Here is a 26470-nt window from a genome sequence, read left to right as displayed (position 1 = left end):
AGGAGAGTATGGAGGGATGGTCACTGGGAAGAGGTAACTATGGGGAGGAAGTGGGAGGGGAGCTGTTGCATTGTGGTAAACTGTGGTCAATGACATGAAACAAAGTATATGTGAACTGCTGTATGGAAAGTGAATTTGCTCTGTAAATCTTCACCCAAATCAAAATAAAATAATAATAAAAAAAGAAAACACACCCATAGATATGTGAACAATACTGGAGGGATACAGCACTTAAAAGATATCTATTGCCAAAATGAAATGAAATACTAAGAGAGAATAACCTCATTTAAATGGAATAAGCTGTTAGCACAGAATCTATTTGATCCATCAAATGCTACTTTATCCAACACGAAGAGTGACTCCAGCACAACATTAGACCAACAAGGATTACTGTATTTAAATGTAGATAAAATCACCAAGTTAACCCAACAAACTGGCTACTAAACTAATTTAGTTTCACACTCTAAGAATCATAATCTATAGTCAAAAAGAGTCATGTCATCTTTTTGGCTTTGTTTCTATCTCTGGGTATTCCCATAGTGGCTTATTTCTAGTTTGAAACTTTTCCCTTACCTGCTGTTGGTCTGCTCCTTTTTTGCTGTGGTTCTGGATGTAATCAACCAGCCCATGCACCACTGTACGCACAGCAACCAGACCATTTTCTAGTTGTTCCCAAGTAGGAGGAGGAGCATCTATATATTACATGAAAAAATAAAATTTAAAAATTGTTATTCAAGGGTCTGTCCAAAATTTAATTAATAGAGGAACACACAGTACTTAGTGTCAACACTTTAGTGAAAATCTAGTTAAGCCTTATACATACAGTTTTTCAAGTAATAGCTGGTTCATCTAAACATAATTTTAAAGAAATGAGTATACTCTTTTAAAGCTAGAACTGCAAATGAAAGTATCTACAGAGAAAGGGAAAGTAGCATAAAGGAATCAAGTGGGCCAGCCAACAAAATGATAACTGCCATTATACTTAGTATTGAAGAGACAATAATGAATGACAAGGACTATGTTGTCATATGGCAGTTTTGTGTTTAGTTTTTTAAGAAACTGCCAAATCATTTTCCGAACTGGCAGTATCATACATTCCTACCAGCAATTTGAGTGATCTAGTTTCTCCACACCTTTGCCAGTACCTGGTATTGTCATTATTTTTCATTTTAGCCATTTCGACAGGTATGTAGTGATAGGTCTCTCATCTAAAGGTACAATTACTGCAGTTACTACTCAACTTTACCTGATTATTGTTAGATGAAGATGCAAGGCTAGCACAACAGATAAACCAATTCTTCCTCCAGGGAAAGATTAAATTCAAGATTTTTATGTGAAAGTTCCCAGTTTTAAAGTGTTGGTACATAACAACTTTAGAATATTGTACAGACCAACAAACTGTGTGACCCAAACTACACTGTAATTGTGAATTTTGAAGTTTTGTATAAGTCAGCTATTAGTAAGTAGAATGTTTAAAAATGTTTAAAAAACATTTAAAAATGTTAAAAAATAGAAGAACTATTAAAAGAGAAACTGCTACCCATCCTCTTCATTCAGTAAGTATTTGCCCTGTGTCAGCACTGTAATTTTTTCAAAATGAAATTAATCATAAGCCTTAATATAAAATGTTCTTATACATACATACATACATAAAGTGAGAACACAGAAATAAAGATGACTTCTTTCCAGAAATACCTTGAAAGGTGATGTATAGACACTGCTTATACACTTCTAGGTGATGTTATTTGAACTGAGTTTTGAATTATGTACAGAATTTCAATAGGAAAAGAAGGTGCAGATGAAGAGGTGAAAGGAATCTTCATTGGAAAAGTAATTTCAGAACACCTACTAAGTCCCAGATATTTTTGTAGTTGCTGGGAAAGCAGCAGCAAACAAAACAAAAGTCTGTTATATTCTAGGAAAGGGCCAGACAACAAAACAAGATAAATAATCAAAACATAGATTATTAAGATAATGATGAGTTGAAAAGATAAAAAGCAAAGAAAGGGAGTTGGTAAGTATATGTAAATTTTAGACAGGTAGCCAGTAAAGGAATCCCTGAAAAGGTTATATTTTATTAAAAACCTGAGGGAGTGATGGAGTGTGCCTTGTGGATAAACTGGGAGGAGAACATTCTAGGTAGAGGGAAGAATAAGTGCAAAGGCCATGATGGCATGTTCCATGGAAGCAGACTGAGGAGTGAATTAAGAGGTAAAAAGGGTAGGAGATGAAGTCAGGATGTACTGGAAACACCAGATCATGAAAGCCATTGTACATTGTAGAAAGGACTTCTGCTTTTACTGTGAGTGATGGGAAGCCACTGGAAAATTTTTGAGCAGAGGGGTGACAGAATTAATCCAGCTTGTATGCTAAAACCAGACAAAAGAAAGTATTCCATAACACATGATGAGAGACGACCATGGCTTAGATGAGGATGAGCAGTGAAGGTGATAAAACTATACTGATTTAAAGGTTGAGCCTATAAAGTCTACTGGTTATTCAGCTGTGTATTATGTAAGAAAGAGTTGATATCTCTAAGGTTTTTGGACTGAGGATGGCACTGCCAATAACAGAATTGGGGGGATTAGAAGAGCTCATTTTTGTAAAGGTCAAGTTTGAAACTTAACCATTTCAAACTTAATTAGAGCTGCTGGATGCTGAGTAGGCAATAATATATAGGTTTAGGGAAAAAATCTGGGCTGAAGATACACTGTGTTCCACAGATTATAAAATGCCATCAATTGTAACACACATCATTATTTTATGTGCTACATAAAGAGAAAGAAGATTGCTAATTAAATCATGACATCATCAATTGTATAAATGCGTATCAATTTCAGAAAATGCTACAATAAGGAAAAAATGAGGGCCTCAGATATGAGGAAATATAGTAAAGTTTTTAGTCATACAGGTGATATTTAAAGCCATAAAACCAAATGATATTAACTTGAGACTAGGTATAAACAGGAAAGAGAAGCAATCTAAGAACTAAACTCTGGAGCACTCCAAAGGTTAGTGTCTATGGAAATAGACTGAAATCAGCAAAGGAGGTTGAAAATGAGGGTCCAATAAAGTAAAAAGCAAGCTAGAAGAATGTGGTAGCCCTGACACTAAGTGGGGAAAAAAACAACAAAAAGAACTTGTTTCAAGGAGGAGAGAGTAGGCAACAATGTTAAATGCTGCTGACTGGTCAAATACATTAAGAACCAGAAATGCCTTTAGATTAGCAACATGGAAATCACTTGTAACCTTGACAAAAGCAGTTTTGACAGAGTGGTGGAGATAAATGTAGACAAGGTTCAACAGAGTGCTACAAAAAGGAAAGAAACTGAGTAGTAGCTGGATAGGGATTAAGAGTTAAAAAATGGGTTAAGAAATAAAACAGTGAAACTTGTGAGAGCCAGAAATCAATGGGATTGCCTAGTTTTTCCAAGTGTCACAAGTTTTCTGCCTCTGACATGGTAAAGTCTCATCACTTTTCTACTATTCATTTTCGTGAAAAATATTAAGTGTTTTCCCACATAGTTCCAGCTTTTGCAGGCTTTACTGTAACTGTTACATTGATAGAACATTTTAGTAGGAAAAAATTTGATGATACAAGAAAGAATACAGAAGGGATATACTTGAGATGATATCTAGTGCATGAGGAGAGGGTTGCTATAGTTAGGACTACAGTCTGTATCCACTATTATAAGAGGACAGCAGAATGCATTGGCACAGATGCAGGTAGATAGATTGATATGGGGTGGTAAAAGTTTGTGCAAGTTCTCTTCTGATTGCTCAGAATGATCAAACCACAGAAAGAAAGAATAAAAACCCAACATTATATATGTAAGGAATCGAAATAGTCTGGTTTGATTAAGCAATTTTGGGAGATAATTCTACAAAGGTGGGTGGCTCCCATAGTCAAGCATTCTAGATCTTTCTTTTTATAAGCAATGGAATCTCAGTGTAAGTTCATGAATAAAGAAATAAGATCAGAGATATGACTTATTTTACAGCAATAAGTAGACTGGATTGGAAGAATTAAAAGAGTAGAAGTTGTAAGAAGATACTGAGTCTCATAGAAAAGGAATGAGGACCTCACTAAAGCAGTAATAATAAAAGGCACGGAAAAGAGGGACATTGTAAAAGAAAAGACAGATAACTGTTGTCTGAATGGCATGTATATTAAGTAAGGGGAAAGATATGAGGCAAGATAAAAGATTCAGACTGTAAGCTTATATACCTCAGAGAAAGAGTCATTAAAAGAGGGAACACAGAGGAAGCAAGTATCAAGTAAAGAGTTCGCTTTAAAACACAAGAGGAGAAGAAGGAGAATCTCAGCATACATTTGGGAAAGTAGGTCTGGAATGATGAAGAGATTAACAGTAGTAGAGCTATCTGGGAATCTATTTTCAGAAATAATACCTGATGTTGTGAATGAATGACCACCATCAACAGAGAATGGAGAGCAAAGTTCCAAGAGTACATCCTACCTACTCCTGAGTGGCCAGAAGAAAGAAGTCAAAAGCAGACAGAAGCCACATTTAGAGCAGTCAGAGAAGAGCCATGAGACTACAGAAAACATCTCAGGAGAGTTTCTGTATCAAGTACATGGTCAACAACATTATCAAATGCTAAATACAATTCAAGTAAAGAAGGGCTTTGGAATTAAGAGACTAGAAAATTACTAGTAAATGCCAAGAGTTTCAGTTCCAAAATATAAGAATGGACAGTGATAGATACAAATCTGGGATCAAGAAAATGCAATTAAGGACAAAAAACAAAAAACCAAACTCACTGCCGTCGAGTCGGACCTGAGTCATAGCAACTCCTCCTTGGGTTTCCAAGATGGTATCACTATAGAAGTAGATTGCCCAATCTTCCTTCTGAGGAGTGGCTGGTAGGGTTGAATTGCCAACCCTCTGGTTAGCAGTCAGATGCCTTAGGCACTACGCCACCAGAGCTCCTCCCAATTAAGGACATATGATGTAGAAAAAAATGAGGGAAAACTTGGAGCTTTGGCAAAGAGGTGAGAATGGTAAAATATAGTCTAATTATGTGATGGGAGAAACAGGAAAAATAAAGAAGCCCAGGGAGAATCTATTTTCCTGATTAAATGAGAAGCACAATACAGGTTAACATATTAAATCAACATTAGTTGAAGTACACTAACTTGAAAAAAATAGGGACTAGAGTAGAGCCAGAGATCTCAAGTACTACAGAAAATATCTGAACTAACTATAACTACTCTGAGATACTCCAGAGAAATGTAACAAAAGATAATTAAAAGAATCATTGACAAGCACTGAGGGGCAGACATAGGACAGTCCATTAATTTCTCTTGGGTTTACCTGGACTAGGGTCAATGTTTGCTAACAGCTCCAAATGGGGTCTCAATCGGTTCAAGTTTGCTGGGTCTCCAGTTCGCTGGAGAGCAATTGTTAGTTCCTGAACACTTTGTGCAAAAGAGGCTGGGGTCTGCAACTTAAAAAAGATAAAATATTAACTTTCCTAAAAGCCAGGAAATCTTTTTGAAATAAAAATTATTTACAGTCCCACCCACAATCATTTTTATGATTCATTAAATTTAATTTTTCTCCTCCCATATACTCATGGCTTTGGCCAGACTGGATTGCCCACTACCTGAACAAACTCTGTAATTCTTCTCTTCCATGGCTTAGTATGTTGTATACTCTGTTCCCTCTGCTGTCTGCTCTTTCCATCTACATAGAATTTGAATGCCTAGTCATTCCACAAAGGTTACATGTGACACTTTTCTTGATTCCTTAATTTAGAAGTACTCTTTCTATCCTATAGTATTACAGCACTGTATTAGTTAGGCTCTTGGGGTACTTACAAATTATTTAAATTTAGAAATATACAGATAATGCTATATAACAACAAGAACAATGAAACTGAAGTCAGTCAAAATGAATTTGAGTTCAAGCTCTGTTATAGATCAAAGCTCATGGTACTGGATATAACCCTAAAAGATTCAATAAAAAGTCCATCTGTTAAATGAACTCTAGCTTAAAACAAAATAAAAACCTACATTGGTTTGTGATTCTTGGAAGCTATCATGTTATACATTATCCCAAGGCTTAATGACACATGCTTTGGCATTAACTCCCCTAAGCTGGCCATAATATGATCTTTCACAGGGGAGAAAAAAAAAATTGATTATGTGACAGTACCTAAAGTTTCCTAGCTAGAAAAATTACTATTTAATTAACATTAAATTCTCTAAGAGAATTTGCACCACCCAGAAAGGATATTCTATAAAGTAATTAAATGTAACTCATATACACTATAAAATTTATTTACCACTTTGTTGTACAGAAATCCTGATACTAAATTCAAAGGAATTGCTATGATGTAAGAAAATTATTACAGGATAATACTATTTACATAGTACCGTTCAGATAAAAGAAGACAACCTGTTTGTAAGAAATGTTATAAACACAAGTCAAGTTTCTCTTCAGTGGTAGAAAACTACTCCTTTACGAGATCATTAAGGTTTCAGTGAATTCTAATCAGTAAATTACTTAAGTTCAGATATAAGCTTCTGTCCAAAGGTAGGAGTTTCAGGTAAAGTTTGGTTAAAGGACAGAGCAAACAACATATATTATATACCGAAAATTATACCTAAGAAGTTACAGAATACATTTCCAAATTCTCTTCTGACACCAATCTACTATTCTTTTCAAAAAATTCTATCCCAGGAATAATAAAGTGTCAGGATAGTCTGGAAAGAGGTTTATTGGTTAAGAATATGTATTCTAGAGCCAAAGTGCCAAGTTCAAATTGAAGCCCTGTCATTTATTAGCTATGTGACCATGGAAAATTACATAATCTCCCTATGCTTCCTTATAAAAGGGATAACACAGGGTTGTTGAGAGCACTATTGTTGTTACGTGCCATCGAGTTACTTCCAACTCACGACAAAATTTATGTTGTTAATAGGTGCCACCAAGTCGTCTGCAACTCATAGTTATCTAGTGTACAACAGAATGAAACAATGTCCAGTCCCGTGACAGCCTCACAATCCCTGCTACACCTGAGTCCCTCGTTACAGCCACTGTGTCAATCTATCTTGTTAAGGAGCCTTCCCCTCTTTCATTGACCCTCCACTTTACCAAGCATGATAGCCTTCTCCAGGGAAGACCAAAGCAGGTAAGACCATGTCTGGCCATTCTCACTTCCTAGGAACATTTCGGCTACACTTCCCCCAGGACAGATTTGTTAGTTCTTTTGCCAGTGCATGGTACTTTTCAGTATTCTTCGCCAGCACCACAACTCAAAAGCCTCAATTCTTCTTCAGTCTTCCTTATTCACTGTCTAGCTCTCACATGCATATGAGACTACGGAAAATACCCTGGCTTGGGTGAGGTGCCCCTTACTCTTTAAGGAGACATCTCTGCTCTTGAGTACTTTAAAGAGTTCTTTTGCAGAAGATTGGCCCAGTGCAGTATGTCATCTGATGTCTTTACTGCTGCTTCCATGGGTGTGGATTGTGGATCCAAGTAATATGAAATCTCTGACTACTTCAATCTTTTCTCCATTTATTTTGATGCTGCTTATTGGTCCAGTTGTGAGGATTTTTGTTTTCTTTATGTTGAGGTGTATTGTATTCCATACTGCAAACTGCAGTCTTCAATCTTCATCAGTAAGTGCTTCAAGTAATTCTCACTTTCAGCAACCAAAGTTGTGTCCCTGTGTACTGCAGATTCTTAATGAGTCTTCCTCCAATTATGATGTCACATTCTTCTTCATACAGTCCAACTTCTCAGATTATTTTCTCAGCATACAGACTGAGTAAGTATGATGAAAGGATATAATCCTGACACACTCGCTGATTTTAAACCATGCAGTATCCCCATTCTGTTAGAATGACAGCCTCCTGGTCTGTGTACAGGTTCCTGACATGCACAATCAAGTGTTCTGGAATTCCCATTCTTCTCCATATTATTCATAATTTGTTATGATCCACCCAATTGAATGCTTTTGCATAGTCAATAAAACCAAGTAAACATCTTTCTGGTATTCTTTGCTTCCAGCCAAGATCCATCTCACATCAACAATGATATCCTTTGTTCCATATCCTCTTCTGAATCAGCTTGCATTTCTGGCAGTCTCTGTCAATATACTGTGGCAACCATTTTTAAATTATCATCAGTAAGATTTTCCTTGCATGCAATATTAATGATATTGTTTGATAATTTTCACATTCTGTGGGATCACCTTTCTTTGGAATTAGTACAAATATGGATCTCTTCCAGTCAGTTGGCCAGGTAGCTGTCTTCTAAATTTCTCCGCATAGACAAGCGAGTGTCTCCAGCACGGCATCTGTTTGTTGAAACATCTTACAATGGGTATTCCGTCAGTGCCTGCAGCCTTGTTTTTCACCAATTCCTTCAGCTGCAGCTTTGACTTCTTCCTTCAATACCACTGATTCTTGATCATATGCCACCTCCTGAAATGGATAAGCATCAACCAATTCTTTTTAGTACAGTGATTTTGTGTATTTCTTCCATCTTCTTTTCATGTTTCCTGAATCATTCAATATTTTGTCCATAGAACCTTTCAATATTGCAATTTGATGCTTCAATTATTTTCTTCAGTTCTTTCAGTTTGAGAAATGCCAAGCATGTTCTTCTTTTTGGTTTTTTAACTCCAGGTCTTTGCACATTTCATTATAATAATTCACTTTGTCTTCTCAAGCTGCTCTGTGAAATCTTCTGTTCAGCTCTTTTATCTTGTCATTTCTTCCATTTGCTTTAGCTATTCTCCATTCAAGGGCAAGTTTCAGAGTCTCTTCTGACATCCATTTTGGTCTTTTCTTCCTTTCTTGTCTTTTTAATGTCCACTTGCTTTCTTCATGGATGATGTTCTTGATATCATCCCATAGTTCTTCTGTTTTCGGTCACTGGTGTTTAATGCATCAAATCTCTTCTTTAGATGGTCTCTAAATTCAGGAGGGATATAATAAAGAGAACATTTTGGCTCTTGTGTACTTGTTTTAATTGTCTTCAGCTTCAACTTGAACTTGAATATGAGCAGTTGATGGTCTGTTCCACAGTCAGCTCCTACCCTTGTTTTGGCTGAAGATATTGAGCTTCTCCATCACCTCTTGCCACAGATATATTCAATCTGATTCCTGTGCAGTCCGTCTGGTGAGGTCGACATGTATAGCCACCATTTGTGTTGTTGAAAAAGGTATATGCCGTGAATAAGGCATTGGTCTTGCAAAATTCTATCATTCAATCTCCAGCAACACACAAACCACCAGAGCACGACAAACTGACAGACAAATGGTGGAAAACTTATGTATAACAGAATAATATGTTGCCTGATCCTGTGTTATCTTCATGATTATTACTATGTTTGAGTACACTGTTGTGGCTATTATGTCATTTATCTCACTGAGGGTTTCAAAATTTTCTGCTAGCATTCTACTTTACCAGGCATGGTGTCCATTTCTAATGAATGGTCTTTCCTGATGACTTGCTCAAAGTAAGTGAATCAAAGTTTCCCTATCCTTGCTTCTATTAAAGCTACCTGGCACAGCAAACTCTCAATAAGTGTTAATGTTATTTAGGCTACTCTTTCCATCTTGACCCTATTTCCCTAAATTAAATGTATGGTCATCTCTAGAGTTGACAATCATCTCTGTAAGTCTAAGTATTTAAAATAAAATAGTAAAAAGTAAATACAATTATTAAGCAAAAGAGGCCTGGTAGCACAGTGGTTAAAGTGCTCATCTGCTAACTGAAGGTTAGTGGTTTAAATCCACCAGCCACTCTGCAGGAGAAAGGTGTGACAGTCTACTTCCATAAAGATTTACAGCCTTGGAAACCCTACTGGGCAGTTCTACTCTGTTCTTCAGGGTTACTATGAGGAACCGATTTGATGACAATGGGCTATTACTAAGTATACAATATAATGCACTGTGCTTAAAGGCTTTTTCACAGAAATTTCATACATTTCATGTTGAATGACAGTAAAAACAGTTACAGTATTATTCTAGTTTTAAGAAGAGTCAAATATACCTCTTAAGAGTCACAAATAAATAATGGAGCCTAACATAGAATTAATGTCTGCTAATGCCTACTCAAATGGTTTTATCACTGTAACAGACCATAGATAAGTTAGCATATCGAATGTCTGATCAAACTTAGAATGGTGGTAACTTCATTATTATGTGAAATTTATTCTAACTGAGAATAATAATAAACTTCAATATATCCATAGATTTTACAGACTAATATAAATAGTTGCCAGAGAGAGACAGTTACAGATCTGTTAATTAACACAATGACCAAAACTCAGAGAAAAATAATAAAAGGGCGAGAGGCAATAATAAAATAAGAAGGAAAACTCTCAAAGAAATATGGGAGGCTTTGGATAAAGCAATACAATAAGCAAATCTTTATATGAACAAAGGAGCTCTGGTGGTGTAATGCCTAAGGCACCTGACTGCTAACCAGAAGATTGGCAGTTCAAATTCACCAGCTGTTCTACAGAAGGAAGATGGGCAATCTACTTCCATAAAGATTTACTGTCTCGGAGACCTAATTGGGGTTGCTATGAGTCAGAATCGACTTGATGGCAGCGATTTGGTTTTTTTGGGTTTGAATTTATATGAACAAACTAATATTGTGATGTGACTAATTATGACACTTGGCTACATAAAGTATAATTTATAAAAGCCTGACATATAGCAGTCACTTTAATATATATTTGTTAAAGAAGAGAATTACCAAACTATGAATTATTTAAACTCCAATATTAGTTAAGGGAATATAGAATGAAAAAGGTTCTACCTTGTCAATAATTGACTGCATATGAGATTTGTGAGACTGGTCTCCATAAAGCAAAGAGGACCACTGATCTGGTGCAATTCGTAAACCTGCCTCCATAGCAATCTGCACTATCTGGGAGTCATGTTCTCGCCGCAGAGCTTCGTAGGTTCTAAATTCTTCCTTTAGTTGCATTAAAGAAGAGTCTTCATCACGTTTGGTGACCTAGTGAGACAAACACAACTGCACAATGAGTCAGGTAAAAAAATGAATTTATACTTATATATGAACATATACACATGATTAATTTTTAATGCAACAAAAATTATTTTAACCACAAACAAGATTAAAATGGAATCTATCATTGTGCCTTCAAGACATTTCCTTCTTTATAAATATCCAAATCTTCCTTATAGGCTTTACAGAACAAGAATGTGTTAAAATGAAACTCAAAGACTGAACAGACCTGAAAACAGCTGTGTGCCTCTGAGTATGTACATGTATATACACACAAACACATACACACTGAAAGTGTGTGTATATATAAATTTTTTAAAAGAAGAAAACATTCATACAACTATTTTGGAAAGCAATGTATGTTTCTCCAATGTAACTATGGATTATTTCTTTTGGGCATGCTTGGTAATGAGATAGCTGGTACTGATAACTGGAAGAACTACAGATGTAAATACGATTCTAAAAAACCAAACCCACTGCCATTGAGTCAATTCAGATTCATAACAATCCTACAGGACAGAGTAAAATTGCCCCATATGTTTTCCTAGGCTATAAATCTTATTGGAAGCCAACTGCTGTATCTTTCTCCTGAGAAGTGGATGGTGGGTTGGAACTGCCAACATTTTGCTTAGCAGTTGAGTGCTTTAGCCACTGCACCACTAGGGGTTGCTTCAAGTATGATTCTAGAGATGACTCATTTGTACTTGGTTTAATTTTCCATGCAATTTTGTGAGTTAGGCCACTGCCAGAAAGTACAAAATCTGGAATGTGGATTATAATAATGGTGATAATTGTTGTTGTTATAGCATCTTATATAATAAGAACAGCTAATACTTCCTGAGCACTTAGTATGTGCCAACCAGTGTGTTTTACCTGTACTAATTCCTTTAATTCTCTCAACTTATTGAGGTAAGTACTATTATTATCGTCAATATAAATCACATGTTGAGTGTAACGGGATGCTGGGCATAGGCCTAACAAATCAAAGTAAAATAATTTACTTCTACTATGTTGTTATTATGTGCCATCAAGTAGGACCCGACTCACAGCACTATGCTACCAGAGCTCCCTACTTGTAATATAGGATCTCCTAAACGCTAATATGGGAGCTCTGGTAGCATAGTGGCCAAGGCACTTGACTGCTAACCAGAAGGCTGGCGGTTCAAACCCACCAGCCACTCCTCGGAAGGAAGATGGGGCAATCTACTTTCGTAGTGATACTGCCTCGGAAACCCAAGGAGGGGTCACTATGGGTTGGGTGCAACTCAATGGCACATAACAACAACAACAACAAACCCTAATATAGGAGCTCTGGTAGCGTAGTGCCTAAGGCATCTGGCTGCTAACCAGAAGGCTGGCGATTCAAACTCACCAGCAACTCCTCGGAAGGAAGGTTGGGCAATCTACTTCCATACTTCTGATACTGCCTCAGAAACCCAAGGAGGGGACGCCATGAGTTGGATACGACTTGACAGCAGTGGGTGGGTTTTAAACCCTAATATAGTTTAGAACATGTTCTGCCTCGTTAATAACCTTTTATTCCCATAAGACTCCCAGGTTTTTTTTTTTTACTCCAAATCCTTTTGAATTTTGTTCCACATTGTTCTCCCTCTCTATTCAGGGTCTCCCACGTAGATCCCCATCCGAGTGGTTGACAGTGGTAGCTAGGCACCATCTATTTCTTCTGGTCTCATAGTTGTATAGGCTATGGATCTCATGGTGTGTCAGTCGCTAGGACTAGTTCTTTCCATGAATCTTCGGTTTTCTTCATTCTTCTTAGCGCTGGACGAGGAGAGACCCCATTGCATCTAGATGGCTGCTTGCAGGGTTTTAAGATCTCAGTCGCTACTTGCCCAAGTAGGAGGTGGAACAATGTTTCATGTAGTATGTTATGCCAATTGAAGTTGATGTCCCCTGTGACTATGGTCCCGAAGCCACAGGTTTTAACTACTAGGTCCATCTGGGTAGCTGGCTGTGACCAAGAATTGAATATAACACCTTGTCCCTTGTCAGCTCTAATATACAACACTCCCAGGTTTTTTTTCTTCCCTCCCACCAAAGAAACTAGACTACTATGGCCAAGATTTCTAAGTCACAATGACATCAGACTTAAAAATGTATTACCCCCTTCTTATTACAAGAAGGTATAACTTAAATTTTTTTATATAGGTGGATAGAAAGGACATAAACAGGAAACAAACAAAAGCTACAGTCACACAAACTAAATATTATTTCTCCATTAAGTCAAAAGATCAAGCATATATGCATATACGCTTGAGAACACCCCCTTGATACAGGCTAACCTAAATTAAAATGTGGAATATGCTTTCTTCATGATATACTGGTTCCGTGCATCTGGCTTTCAACATTCTCTGGATTAGTAACAATGAAGGATATCCAAAGAGAAGCAATGTTTAAAGTCCCAGAAATGTACTATACTAAGAAAGACTAGAATTATTCTGAAGCTTGAAAGGGTTTTCAAATGGAAATTATGTTATTCTTGTTAGGTGCCATCGACTCTGCTCCAACTCATAGCAACCCTATATACAACAGAACAAAACACTGTCCAGTCCTGTGCCAGCCTCACAATCCTTGCTATACCTGAGCCCATTACTGCAGCCACTGTGTCAATCCATCTCATCGAGGACCTTCCCCTCTTTCGTTGACCTGCCACTTTACTAAGCATGACACAGTCCCTTTTGAGAACATAACCAAAGTAGATCAGATGACTGAGGGACACCAGACTCAACTGGCACAACAAAATACATAAAAGCCTTGTTCCGCATCCTACATTGGTGAGTAGTGACTGGGGTCTTAAAAGCTTTCAAGTCGCCATCTAAGATGTAGCTAATGATCTCCTAGTGTCAGAAGTGAAGAAGAGTGTGTGTGTGTGTGTGTGTGTGTGTGTGAAAAACTCAAGGGCATTTGGAAGCAATCAGCTGTAGGACACAATGGCCCTTGAGACCAGAAGAACTAGATGGTGCCCGCTACCAATGCCAATCACTCAGGAAAGGATCAAGTCTGGAGATCCTGAATACAGTGGGAGGAAAAATGTGGAACAAGATCCAAAAACTCAATAATATGACCAGAATTACTGGTCAGATGGAGTCTGGTGAAACCCCCAATATTATGGCCCTGGAGTACTTTCTGTACCTGGAATAAAACTCATTCCCAGGAGCTGGCTCTCAGCACAACAGTTAACAAGATATACATGAAGACCACTCAACTCAGGATGACGCACCCACATACTCTATGGAAATACATCCCTTCGAGCAATAACCACGGGGCATCAGAGGGGCAACATTCACACGGAGGAAATGCAGAACAAACAGGAGTGCATAACTATGAGGGGCACAGGGGGAGGGTTACTGGGCAAGGAGGGGAGTAGACTGGGTTAGGGTTGGGCATGGTAAATGGGGAGTGAAACTAAATGCCTGGCCATTCTTGCCTCCAAGGATCATTCTGGCTGCACTTCTTCCAGGACAGATTTGTTCATTCTTTTTGGTAGTCCATGGTATTGTGTAAGTTTTCTTCACCAACACCACAACTAAAAGCATCAACATCAACTGTTCTTTGTTGTTTTTTTTTTTTTTGTTCACTGTCCAGCTCTCACATGCATAGGAGGCGATTGAAAATACCATGGCTTAGTATAGGGTTAGGTGCACCTTAGTCTTCAAGGAGACATCTTTGCTCTTCACCACATTAAAGAGGTCTTTTGCAGCAGATTTGCCCAGTGGAATACGTCGTCTGATGTCTTGACTGCTGCTACCATGGGTGTGGATTGTGGATCCAAGTAATATGAAATCTGTAACAATTTCAATCTTTTCTCCATTTATTGTGCTTATTGGTCCAGTTGTGAAGATTTTAATTTTCTTTATGTTGAGATGTAATCCATACCACAGACTATAGTCTTCAATCTTCATCAGTAAGTGCTCTAAGTCATCCTCACTTTCAGCAAACAAAGTTGTGTCATCCGCATATCACAGGCTGTTAATGAGTCTTCCTCCAATCCTGATGCCATAGTCTTCTTCATATAATCCAGCTTCTTGGATTATTTGCTCAGCATATAGATTGAATAAGTATGGTGAAAGGCTACAACCCCGACACACTCCCTTCCTGATGTTAAATCATGCAGCATTGCCCTGTTCTATTCAAATGACAGCCTCTCGGTCTATGTACAGGTTCCCGATGAGCACAATTAAATGTTCTGGAATTCCCATTCTCCTCAATATTAACAATAATGTATTATGATCTACACCATCAAATGCTGTTGCTTAGGTAATAAAACACAAGTAAACATCTTTCTGGTATTCTCTGCTTTCAGCCAAGATCCATCTGACATCCATCAGTCAGTAATGATATCCTTCGTTCCATGTCCTTTTCTGAATCCAGCTGGCATTTCTGGAAGTTCTGTCAATATACTGCTGCAACCGCTTTTGAATTATTGTCAGTAAGACTTCACCTGTGTGTGGCATAATGATATTATTCGGTAATTTCCACATTCTGTGGGATCACCTTTCTTTGGAATGGTACAAATATGGATCTTCTCCAGTCAGTTGGCCAGGTAGTTGTCTTCCAGATTTCTTGGCATAGACAAGCTAGTGCCTCTAGCGTGGCATCCATTTGTTGAAACATTTCAATGGGTATTCCATCAATTAATGGAGCATTGTTCTTCACCAGTTCCTTCAATGCAGCTTCAACTTCTTCCTTCAGTACCATTGGTTCTTGATCATATGCCACCTAAAATGGATAAACATCAGCCAGTACATCACTGGTACAGAATCATTGGTACAATGATTCTGTTTATTCTTCCATCTTCTTTTCATGTTTCCTACATTACTTAGTGTTTTGCTCATAGAGTATTTCAATATTGCAACTGAAGGCTTGAATATTTTCTTCAGTTCTTTCAGCTTGAGAAATGCCAAGTATGTTCTTCCCTTTTGGTTTTCTAACTCCAGGTCTTTGCACATTTCTTTATAATAATTCACTTTGTCTTCTTGGGCTGCTCTGCGAAATCTTCTGTTCAGCTCTTTCAGCTCTTTTATCTTGTCATTTCTTCCATGTGCTTTAGCTAATCTCTGTTCAAGGGCAAGTTTCAGAGTCTCCTCTGACAACCATTTCGGTCTTTTCTTCCTTTCCTGTCTGTTTAATGACCTTTTGCTTTCTTCATGGATGATGTTCTTGATATCATCCCACAATTCTTTAGATGGTCTCTAAATTCAGGTGGGATATACTCAAGGTCATATTTTGGCTCTCGTGGACTTGTTTTAATTGTCTTTTGGCTTCAACTTGAACTTGCTTATGAGCAGTTGATGGTCCTTTCCACAGTCAGCTCCTGGCCTTGTTTTGGCTAAAGATATTGAGCTTCTCCATTGCCTCTTGCCACAGATGTAGTCAGTCTGATTGCTGTGTACTCCATCTGGCAAAGTCCACATATATAGCCACCATTTATGTTGTTGAAAACAGGTATTTGCCATGAATAAGTCATTGGTCTTGCAAAATTCTATCATGCAATCTCCAGCATTATTTCTATCACCAAGGCCATATTTTCCAACTACCAGTCATTCTTCTTTGTTTCCAACTTCTGCATCCCAATCACCAGTGATAATCAACACATCTTGATTGCATGTTTGGTCAATTTCAGACTGCAGAATTTGGTAAAAATCTTCGCTTTCCTCGTCTTTGGCTTTGGTGGTTGGTGCATTCAATTTGAATAATAGTAGTGTTAACTGATCTTCTTCTACGCATATGATATCATCCTATCATTGACAGCACTGTACTCCAGGACAGATCTGTTTTTTTGAAAAAAATTTTTGTTATAATTTGGTGAAAGTTTACACAGAAAATTCATTTTCCATACAGCAGTTTACATAAACTTTGTCTCAGGACATTGACTGCAATTTCTCACAGTCCAACAGCTCTCTTCCCATTTCCTCCATGGACTCCTGCGCCCCCAAGGTATCTCCCTGTGCATACACTGCCCTTGTGTTCTCCCATGATTGCTGTCTCCAAGGAGTTAGTATCTACCTAATGTAAATGTTTAGCTCATATGCTTGTCTTTTGTCTGGCTGGAAGCCACAGAATTGGGTTCAATTCTAGACCTGAAAGGCAGCTAGGGGCCATAGTCTCAGGGGTTCCACCAGGCTCTATCAGACCAGCAAAACTGGTTCCCCATTTTTTTAAATTAATGATTTTGAATTTTGTTTCACATTGTTCTCCCACTCTATCCAGGATCTCCTACACAGATCCCCCTTGGAGTGGTTCACAGAGGTAGCCGGGCACCATCTAGTTCTTCTGGTCTCATAGTCATAAAGGCTAAGGACTGCATGGTGTATCACTTCCCTGGACTGTTTCCATGTGTCTCATTTTTTTCATTTTTCTTTGCTCTGGATCAGGAAGAACCATCATTGCATCTAGATGGCTGCTTACAAGCTTTTAAGATTCCAGGATAGATCTTGAAGCATTCTTTGTGACGAAGAATGCCACACTATTCCTTTTCAATTTGTCATTCCCAGCACAGATCACATGGTTGTCTGATACAAAATGGCCAAAATCAGTCCATTTCATTTCACTAATGCCTAGGATATCCATCTTTATGTGTTCCATTTCATTTTTGACAACTTCCAATTTTCTTAAGATTCATACTTCATACATTCCATGTTCTGCTTCTTAATGGATGTTTATAGTTGTTTCTTCTCATTCTGAGTCATGCCACATCAGCAAATGGAGGTCCCGAAAGTTTTACTCCATCCACATCATTAAATTTTGCTCTACTCTGAGGAGGCAGCTCTTCCCCGGTCATATTTTGAGTGCCTTCCTTCCTAGGGGCTCATCTTCTGGCACTATATCAGACATTGTTTCAGGGCTATTCATAAAGTTTTCCAGTAATATATCAGAGATTGTTTCACTGCTATTCATAAGGTTTTCACCAGCCAATTCTTTGAAAAGTGGATGGCCTTTCCTCTTCTAAGTCAGTCTTAGTCTGGAAGCTCTGTTGAAACCTGTCCACCATGGGTGACTCTGCTGGTATTTGAAATACCAGTGGCATAACTGCCAGCCTCACAGCAACAGGCAAGCCACCACAGTACAACAACAAACTGAGAGACGAATGGTGGAAATATCAGATGCTAAAACGACACAACCAGAATACATGGCCACAATTATCTGCAAGGAATGATGGAAAATGTAGTCTTATGAAATGCCATGAGGAAAGTGAAATGGGTTTTCGTGAACACTTAGCAGAAACTCTGCCAAAGGAGTAAAATTAAGGGCAAGAGACATACTGGAATGAGAGAAGTTAAGTCTTTTCCTCATTGAGAATGCAGTACAAACTACCACCACAGAAGAAAAAGGATAGGCAACAAATAAAAGAAACATAAAATTAAAGAGGAAAAAATGGGACCGACCCAAGAAATTACAGACTTCATAAGTTTATGTAAACAAAAGGCCAGAATTAGATTTTTACAAATTTCAAATCTTGCTACTATTAATGCTTCTGAACGTTGTGTTGTTGTTACACGCCATCTAGTCAGACCCGACTCATAGCGACCCCTCCTTGGGTTTCCAAGGGAGTATCACTACCGAATTGGACTGCCCAACCTTCCTTCTTCCGAGGAGTGGAGGGTGGGTTTGAACCACCAGCCTTCTGGTTAGCAGTCAAGTGCCTTAGGCACTATGCTACCGGAGCTCCCTGCTGTTGACTAGGGTTGAAAAAAGTTTACTTTTTGGTATTCAGGGGTTTTTGAGGTTATTATCCTTCAGAGTAGCTCTAGTGATGTTGTGCTACCAAAAAGTCAGTGGTTTGAACCCAACAGCTGTTCCACGGGAGAAAGATGAGGCAGTCTGTTTGTATGACGATTTACAGCCTTGGAAACCCAATGGGGCAGTTCTACTCTGTCCTATAAGGTTGCTACCAGTCAGAATTGACTAAATGGCAGTGGGTTTGGTTTTAGTTTTTATCATCTTTCAGAGAAAACTGAATTTTCCTTTTCATTTTTTTTTAAAAAGCATCCTATATTATATATGTCTTGTACTGTTAATGGAACACTGTAATAAGAATCTGAAGAGTACTTCAGATTACACTGTACAATTTCACTACTACAAACATAAAATACATGAGCCATTCAGGGACAATCTGGACTAACTGGAGTAATTATGGCTAGAGGTCTGACAGACAGGACGGGTGATATGACAGACCCAGAGTCCACACCCCATTTCCAGCATATAACCCAACTGTAGCAAGAAAGAGAAAATGTTAGCATTTAGTCAGAAGTTTTAATTTTGCTTTTCCAAAATTAAACCTGTATGCTCCTGTTGACTCTGTGAATCACTTGATGACTAATGTGAGCTTTTGTAGCTTATGAGCGTCAAATGAAGAAATAAGGTGATCTCAGGAATGAATTTCCTTGTAACAAAACTAAACCCACTGCCATTGAGTGGATTCCAACTCAAAGTTGACCCTGTAAGAGAGAGTTAGTATGGCCCCGTTGGGTCTCCAAGGCTGTAATCTTTATGGAAACAGACTACATCCTTTTCCCATGGAGTGGTTGGTGGGTTTGAAATGCCAACCTTTTGGTTCACAGCCAAGTGCTTAACCACTGAGCTATCAGGGCTCCCTGAATTTCCTTATAGCTAGTATAAATTAACAAATTAAATTTGAGACATGCTTCCCCATTCCATGAAGTATTGCTTATAGGCTGTATTAGAAGCAAGAAGCCCTGATTTTAAGAAGTTAAGAATATAGGGTAAATAATAATTGAGAGCATATACCAATGTCTGAAGTGGTGCTAATTCAATTTGGGATACAAAAGAAAATGTCCAGCATTACTACACAGTATGCAAACTGAAATGTTAACTGGAGCTCCAGCATTGTATATGGGGACTTACACCAGGAATAAACAACCAAATAAAACTCATTTGTACTTCAATGATTATCTCTCCAGACCAATTCTGCTTATAATCTTGATGGGAAACTGAGGTCACTTTCTTCAAATACAAAAATTTCTAAGCCATAGGGCTGATTTATGTTATTCGATATCCAGCATTCAAAATCCAATCCATCTATTATAGAATTTAACCGTAATAGAACACCACCACCTACATCTTCATTTCCATTCTTTAAAAAAAAAAAAAAAAAAAACCTGAAATTTCCAAAAAGATACAGGCAACTTTATTAAACTCAGTTTTATTACTTAAGTTTAGGGAAAGGACAATGTTTTCTTTCAAGCTGATATTTAAAATAGATTCATACCTTGAAGCAGGAGGCTCTATAAAGGAGCTGGACAACATGCCCAATGCTAGTTTTAGAGGCTTGAGGGAACCGTGGCTCCAACCTTTGCACCACAAAGAGAACCAAGACTTTTCTGGACAAAGCAGAACCATCTTCTAAGGCCAACAGAACCAACTTTAGAGCTTCTTCCTGCATTGCTAGCAACAGTTAGGTAAAGTCAAAATTTATCATGTGCAGAGAGCTATCACAAGCCCTTTTATTAGAAGAGCCCTATTTAACAATTTCTACAGATACCACTCAACTAATGGGCAACATAATAAGAAATACACACTGTAATAATATTTTACCATTTTTGGTGATTTTATATTACATTCAGTATATTTTAAGAAAGCAGATACATAATTAATACATTTTATAAAAACTTCCATCAAAATGAATATATTTTAGGCATTAAAAAAAATTTAAGTTCTCTGAAAAACTAACTTATAGAATTTCCACAGCAATGATTGTCAAGTGGGATATTACTTGGTAATAACAAAATATTGTAAAGAACTAGTCTTTACACAACACTTATAGTCCTGACATCATACTTTCAGAATTATTAATGCAGTAAATATAATATTTTAATATACCTGGTCCAAGGAACTGGCAGCCTCTAGCTCTGACTGCTGCCCAAAGATTAGAAGAAAGTTGCTGAGGATTCTGGTGCTGGAGGATGAGCTCTGTAACTGTTCGTTCACCTAATGATCGAGCTGCCCTCATGGCACGAATCCTGCCTTCTTCTTCCACTAGTTGGCAATGAACCAGAGTCACCAGCTTCCTCTGCATTGGGCGACTCAGAACACTCTGAGTAGTGCTATTCAGACCCACTCCTTTAAAAGAGTAAAAAAGTTATTTCTAGGTGTTATGGATCGAATCATGTCCCCCCAAAGTATGTGTTATAAATCCTAACCTCTATGCCTGTGGTTATAATCCCATTTGGGAACAAGCTGTCTTTGTAACACTGAGGCAGGATTAGTGTAGGGTGTAACTTGAGTCAATCTCTTTTGAGATGTAAAACAGAAAAAAGCACAAGCTAGCAAGAGAGATGAGGGAAGATTGATGCCAAACCTCACGGAGATCTCCAAGGAGCCAGGAAATAGGTTTAAGGGACAAGGACCTTTTTCCTAGAGCCAGCACCCTGAATATGGTGTTCTAGCCTACTAAACAGTCAAAAAAATAAACTTCTGTTTGTTAAAGCCACCTATTTGTAGTATTTCTGTTATAGCAACACTAGGTAATTAACACACTAGGTTTACAATGCAATTTCAGAGTCCAAGAGCAGTTCCTTTGACAGTCTGACTGACCTGTGGGTAGCATGTAACAGCTCTGGGTTCTAGAACACTCAAACAAACATCAGATTTACCTCTAGCACTGCTGAGTGGTTTCAGGTACAATGCTAATTCTTCTACACATTTCTTTGCTTCCTCATAATGCTTTGTATCTTCAACTCCACTACACAAAGTAATGGGTTGCTGCTCAGGGACCTGGAGGCGAAATGAACAGATCTTTTTGAGTGTTAATTAATTAAACAACTATGTTATTGAGAACATTTTACTTACTGCTACTGTAACAAAACTCCTACTTAATTTACTGAATTCTTTCAAAAGATCTTTTCTATATATGCAAAATATATATTTCACTTTTTAGATTTTTTTTTGTAACAACATTAGAAAATTTAAAGTGCAAAATTCAGTTGTACAGTCATCACCACAATCAATTTTAGAGTACTCTCATTATCCCCAAAAGGTAACCTCATACTCTTTAACAATCATCCTTGATTTCTCCCCAGTACTCCTAGCACTAGGCAGATATCAATTTACTTTCTGTATCTATGGCTTTGCCAATTCTGGACATTTCAAGTATGTAGAATCATACAATATGTGGTCCTTGTTGCTCTGATTCTTTCATTTCACACTTTGTCAAGAATCATCCATCTTGTATCATTACCAGTACACTTCATTTACTGTCATCCCCCAATAACATTCCAATATAGTCTCTGGGTGGCATAAATGGTTTTACACTCAACTACTAATCTAAAGGTTCACAGTTTGAACCCAGCCAGTGGTGCCTGGGAACAACAGCCTAGAGATCTGAGTCTGTAAGATTACAGGTAAGAAAGCTCTATGGCACAGTTCTACTCTGTTAACACATGGGTTCACTATGAGCTGGAATCAACTTGACAGCAACCGGTTTGATTTGGTAAGTAGATATGCCATATTTTTTCACTCATCAGTTGATGGACACATGGGTTTTTCTTCCATTTTTACTATTATGAATAATGCGGCTATGTTTTCCTTCTACTGGGCATGTACCTAGAAGTAGAATTGCTGGGTTTTATGGTGACTCTATGTTTAAACTTTTGAAGACGTGCCAGATTGTTCTCCAAAGTGTATGCACCATTTTACATACCCTTCAGCAGTGTATGAAGCTTCTAATTTCTTTACATCTTTATTATTGTCAATTTTTTTTTATTGTAACTATACAAGTGGGAAGGAACCGCCAGCCTTCTGGTTAGCAGTCAAATGCCTTAGGCACTATGCTACAGAGTCCCTATAAAACCCAAACTCACTGCTATTGAGTCAATTCCGACTCATAGTCTCACAGAAGTAGATTGCCCAGTCTTCCTTCCAAGGAGTGGCTGATAGGTTTGAATTGCTAGTCTTCTGTATAGCAGTCAAGTGTCTTAGGCACTATGCCACCAGCCACTCAGAAGGAAGATTGGGCAATCTACTTCCATAGTGATAATGCCTTGAAAACCCAAAGAGGGGTCGCTATGAGTCAGATCTGACTCGATGGCAGTGAGTTTGGTTTTTGGTTTTTGAGAGGGAAAGAAGATTGGGCAATCTATTTCAGTACAGATACTGCCTTGGAAACCCCAAGGAGGGGTCACATGAGTTGAACTTACTTGATGGCAGCGAGTTTAGTGGGTGTAAAGTAGTATCTCATGATTGATGTAGTTTTTATTTCCCTGATAACTAATGAGGTAGAGCATCTTTTTGTGTGTTAATTGGCCATTTGCTTTTTTTTTTTTACAAAAGCCTACTCAGGTCCTTTGGCCTATTACAATTTTACTTTTTTACAACAGCTTTAGATTTACAGAAAATTAAAGTTGAGCAGATAGTACAGAACCATTGTTTTATTATTAATACCTTATATTACTTTAAGGAAGTCTGGTAGCACAGTGCCTAAGGCATTTGACTGCTAACCACAAGGCTAGTGGTTCAAACCCACTAGGCACTTTGCAGAATCAAGACTAGGGAATCTACTTCCATAAAGATTTACTGCCTTGGAAACCCAATGGGGGTCGCTATGAGTTGGAATCAACTCAGTGGCAGTGGGCTTGTTTTGTTTTTTTTTTCCCATTACGTTAGTATGTTTGTAATAATTAATGAACCAATATTGACATTATTAACTAAAGTCCATACTAAGATTTCCTTAATTTATGCCTCATGCCCTTTATTTGTTGTTGTTCCAGATACCATGCAAGCTACCACATGCCATTTAGTCATCATGTCTCCTTAAGCAATTCTTGGCTATGACAGTTTCTCTGAATTTGTCTGGTTTTTAAAATTAACTTGACAGTTATGAGGAGAACCGGTGAGGTATATCGTATAGGGCCCCTCAATGGTATCTGTCTATTGTTTCCCTAATGATTATATTGGGGTTATGGGATTTTGCTATTGTCTGATACAGTGTCAGAAGATGAGCCCCCCCAGATTACAAGGAACTCAAAATATGACTGGGGAAGAACTGTTTCCTCAAAGAGAGTTTACTTTAACGAAGTGGGTGGAGAAAAGCTTTCCAGACCTTCATTTGCGGATGTGGCATGACTCAAATTGAGAAAAAATAACTGCAAAGATCCATTAATTATCAGAACATGGAATGGATGAAGTATGAATCTAGGAAAATTGGAAGTTATCAAAAATTAAATAGAACACATAAAAATGGATATCCTAAGCATTACTCAGCTGAAATGGATTGGTATCGGCCATTTTCAATTGGACAAGCATAAGGTCTACTATGCCAGGAATGACAAACTGGAGAGGGATGGTGTCGCATTCATTGTCAAAAAGAGTATTTCAGGATCTTTCCTTAAGTACAACACTTCAGCTATAAGATAACATCCGTACACTTACAAGGAAGACCAGTTACCACAACTATTATTCAAACTTACGCATCAACCACCAATGCCAAAGATGAAGAAATTAAAGATTTTCACCAACTTCTGCAGTTTGAAATTTATCGAACAGGTGATGAAGATGCATTAATAATTACTGGTGATTGGAATGTGAAAGTTGGAAACAAAGAACATTAATTGGAAAATATGGCCTTGGTGATGGAAATTACACTGGAAATCCCATGACAGACTTTTGCAAGATCAAAATCACACAGTCAAATGCTTTTGAATAGTCAATAAAAGACAGGTAAACATCTCTCTAGTACTCTCTGTTTTCAGCCAAGAACTATCTGATACCAGCCGTGATAATCCTTGGCTTGAATTTTGGGCAGTTCCTGTGATTTGCTTCTCCAACTGTTTCAGCAAAATTTTACTTGCATGTGATGCTAATGACAATGTTTGATAATATCCACATTCTCTTAGAGCACCTTTCTTTGGAATGGGCACAAATACAGACCTCTTCTAGTTGGTTAGCCAAGTAGCAATCTTCCAAATTTCTTCCCCTAGACAAGTGGGCATTTCCAATGCTGCATGTGTTTGCTGGAACATGTCAAGTGGTATTCTGTCAATTCCTGGAGCCTTGCAAATATCTTTTTTCAACAGCAAAATGGTGACTTTACACATGGCCTTTGCCAGATGGAATATAAAGGAATCAAATCAACTACATCTATAGAGACAACAAAGGAGCTCAATTTCATCAGTCAAAATAAGGCCAAGGACTAACTGTGGAACAGACCATCAATTGCTTAGAACCAACTTTAAGATGAACCTGAAGAAAATTAAAACAAATCCATGAGAGCCAAAGTATGACCTTGAGAATATTCCATCTGAATTTAGACACCATCTCAAGAACAGATTTGATGCATTTAGCACTAATCACTGAAGACCAAACAAGTTGCGGGATGACATCAAGGACATGATACGTGAAGCAAGCAAGAGGTCATTGAAAAGGAAGAAAAAACCAAAGCAGATGTCAAAAGAGACTCTGAAACTTGTTCCTCAATGTTAAAGCAAATGGAAGAAAAAATGAAGTAAAAGAGCTGAACAGGGGCCGAAATCCATTCAATGGGGAAGGGAATGTTTGTTTAATAAATGCTGGCAAAGCTGGAGATCTATTTGCAGAAAAATGAAACAAGATCTGTACCTCATACCATACACAAAAACTAACTTCAGATGGATCAAAGACTTAAATGTGAAACCTGAAACGATAGAGTTCCTCAAGGAAAAACTAGGGGCAAATTTAAGGGCCCTAATATATGGCATAAATAGACTATCAAGCATAACTCAAAATGCACAAACAGCAAAAGAGAAACTAGATGGATGGGACCTTCTAAATATTAAATTTTTATGTGCTTCCAAAGACTTCTCCCAAAGAGTCAAAAGAGAACCTACAGATTGGGAAAATATATTTGGTAATGACATATCTGACAAGGGACTTATCTCTAGAATTTACAGAAAACTCCAACACCTCATAACCAAAAGATAAATAATCCAATTAAAAAATGGGCAGAAGACATGAATAGATACTTCACTAAGGAGGATATTCAGGTGGCCAACAAACATATGAAGAAATGCTCACAATCATTAGCCATTAGAGAGATGCAAATCAAAACAACGAGATACCATCTTGCCCCAGCACTAGCAGCAAAATTCAACAAGACAGAAAATAACAAATGCTGGCGAGGTTGTGGAGAGAACGGGACTCTCATACACTGCTGGTGGGACTGTAAAATGGTACAACCACTGTTGAAAGCAGTATGGTGATTCCTTAGAAAGTTGGAATTAGAAATACCATTTGATCCAGCCATTCCATTACTAGGTATATATCCTAAAGAAGTGAGAGCCATGACAAGAACAGACATGTGCCCACCCATGTTCATCACAGCACTATTTACAACAGCCGAAAGATGGAAACAACCTAGGTGTCCATCAACTGAGGAATGGATAACCAAACTATGGTACATACACACAATGGAATACTATGCAACCCTAAAGAATAAC

The 26470-nt window shown here is 37.8% G+C and overlaps 1 protein-coding gene across 1 annotated transcript in view; it reads right to left on the bottom strand.

Annotated features, from left to right (window-relative positions):
• Positions 1–26470, bottom strand: part of RC3H1 (ring finger and CCCH-type domains 1) — a 106133-nt gene that overhangs the window by 50067 nt on the left and 29596 nt on the right. The window contains exons 2-7 of the mRNA XM_007947099.2: positions 21656–21776; positions 20883–21122; positions 20272–20447; positions 10809–11009; positions 5337–5469; positions 574–692 (exon numbers count right to left, since the gene is read on the bottom strand). Coding sequence (XP_007945290.1) covers positions 574–692; positions 5337–5469; positions 10809–11009; positions 20272–20447; positions 20883–21122; positions 21656–21776 — 990 coding nt within the window. The remainder of the gene's footprint in view (positions 1–573; positions 693–5336; positions 5470–10808; positions 11010–20271; positions 20448–20882; positions 21123–21655; positions 21777–26470) is intronic.

This window comes from Orycteropus afer, unplaced genomic scaffold, assembly GCF_000298275.1.
Source record: "Orycteropus afer afer isolate SDZICR_OR568_19922 unplaced genomic scaffold, OryAfe1.0 scaffold00175, whole genome shotgun sequence".
Classification (NCBI taxonomy): Eukaryota; Metazoa; Chordata; class Mammalia; order Tubulidentata; family Orycteropodidae; genus Orycteropus; species Orycteropus afer.
This window is presented reverse-complemented; position numbering and strand designations above follow the sequence as displayed.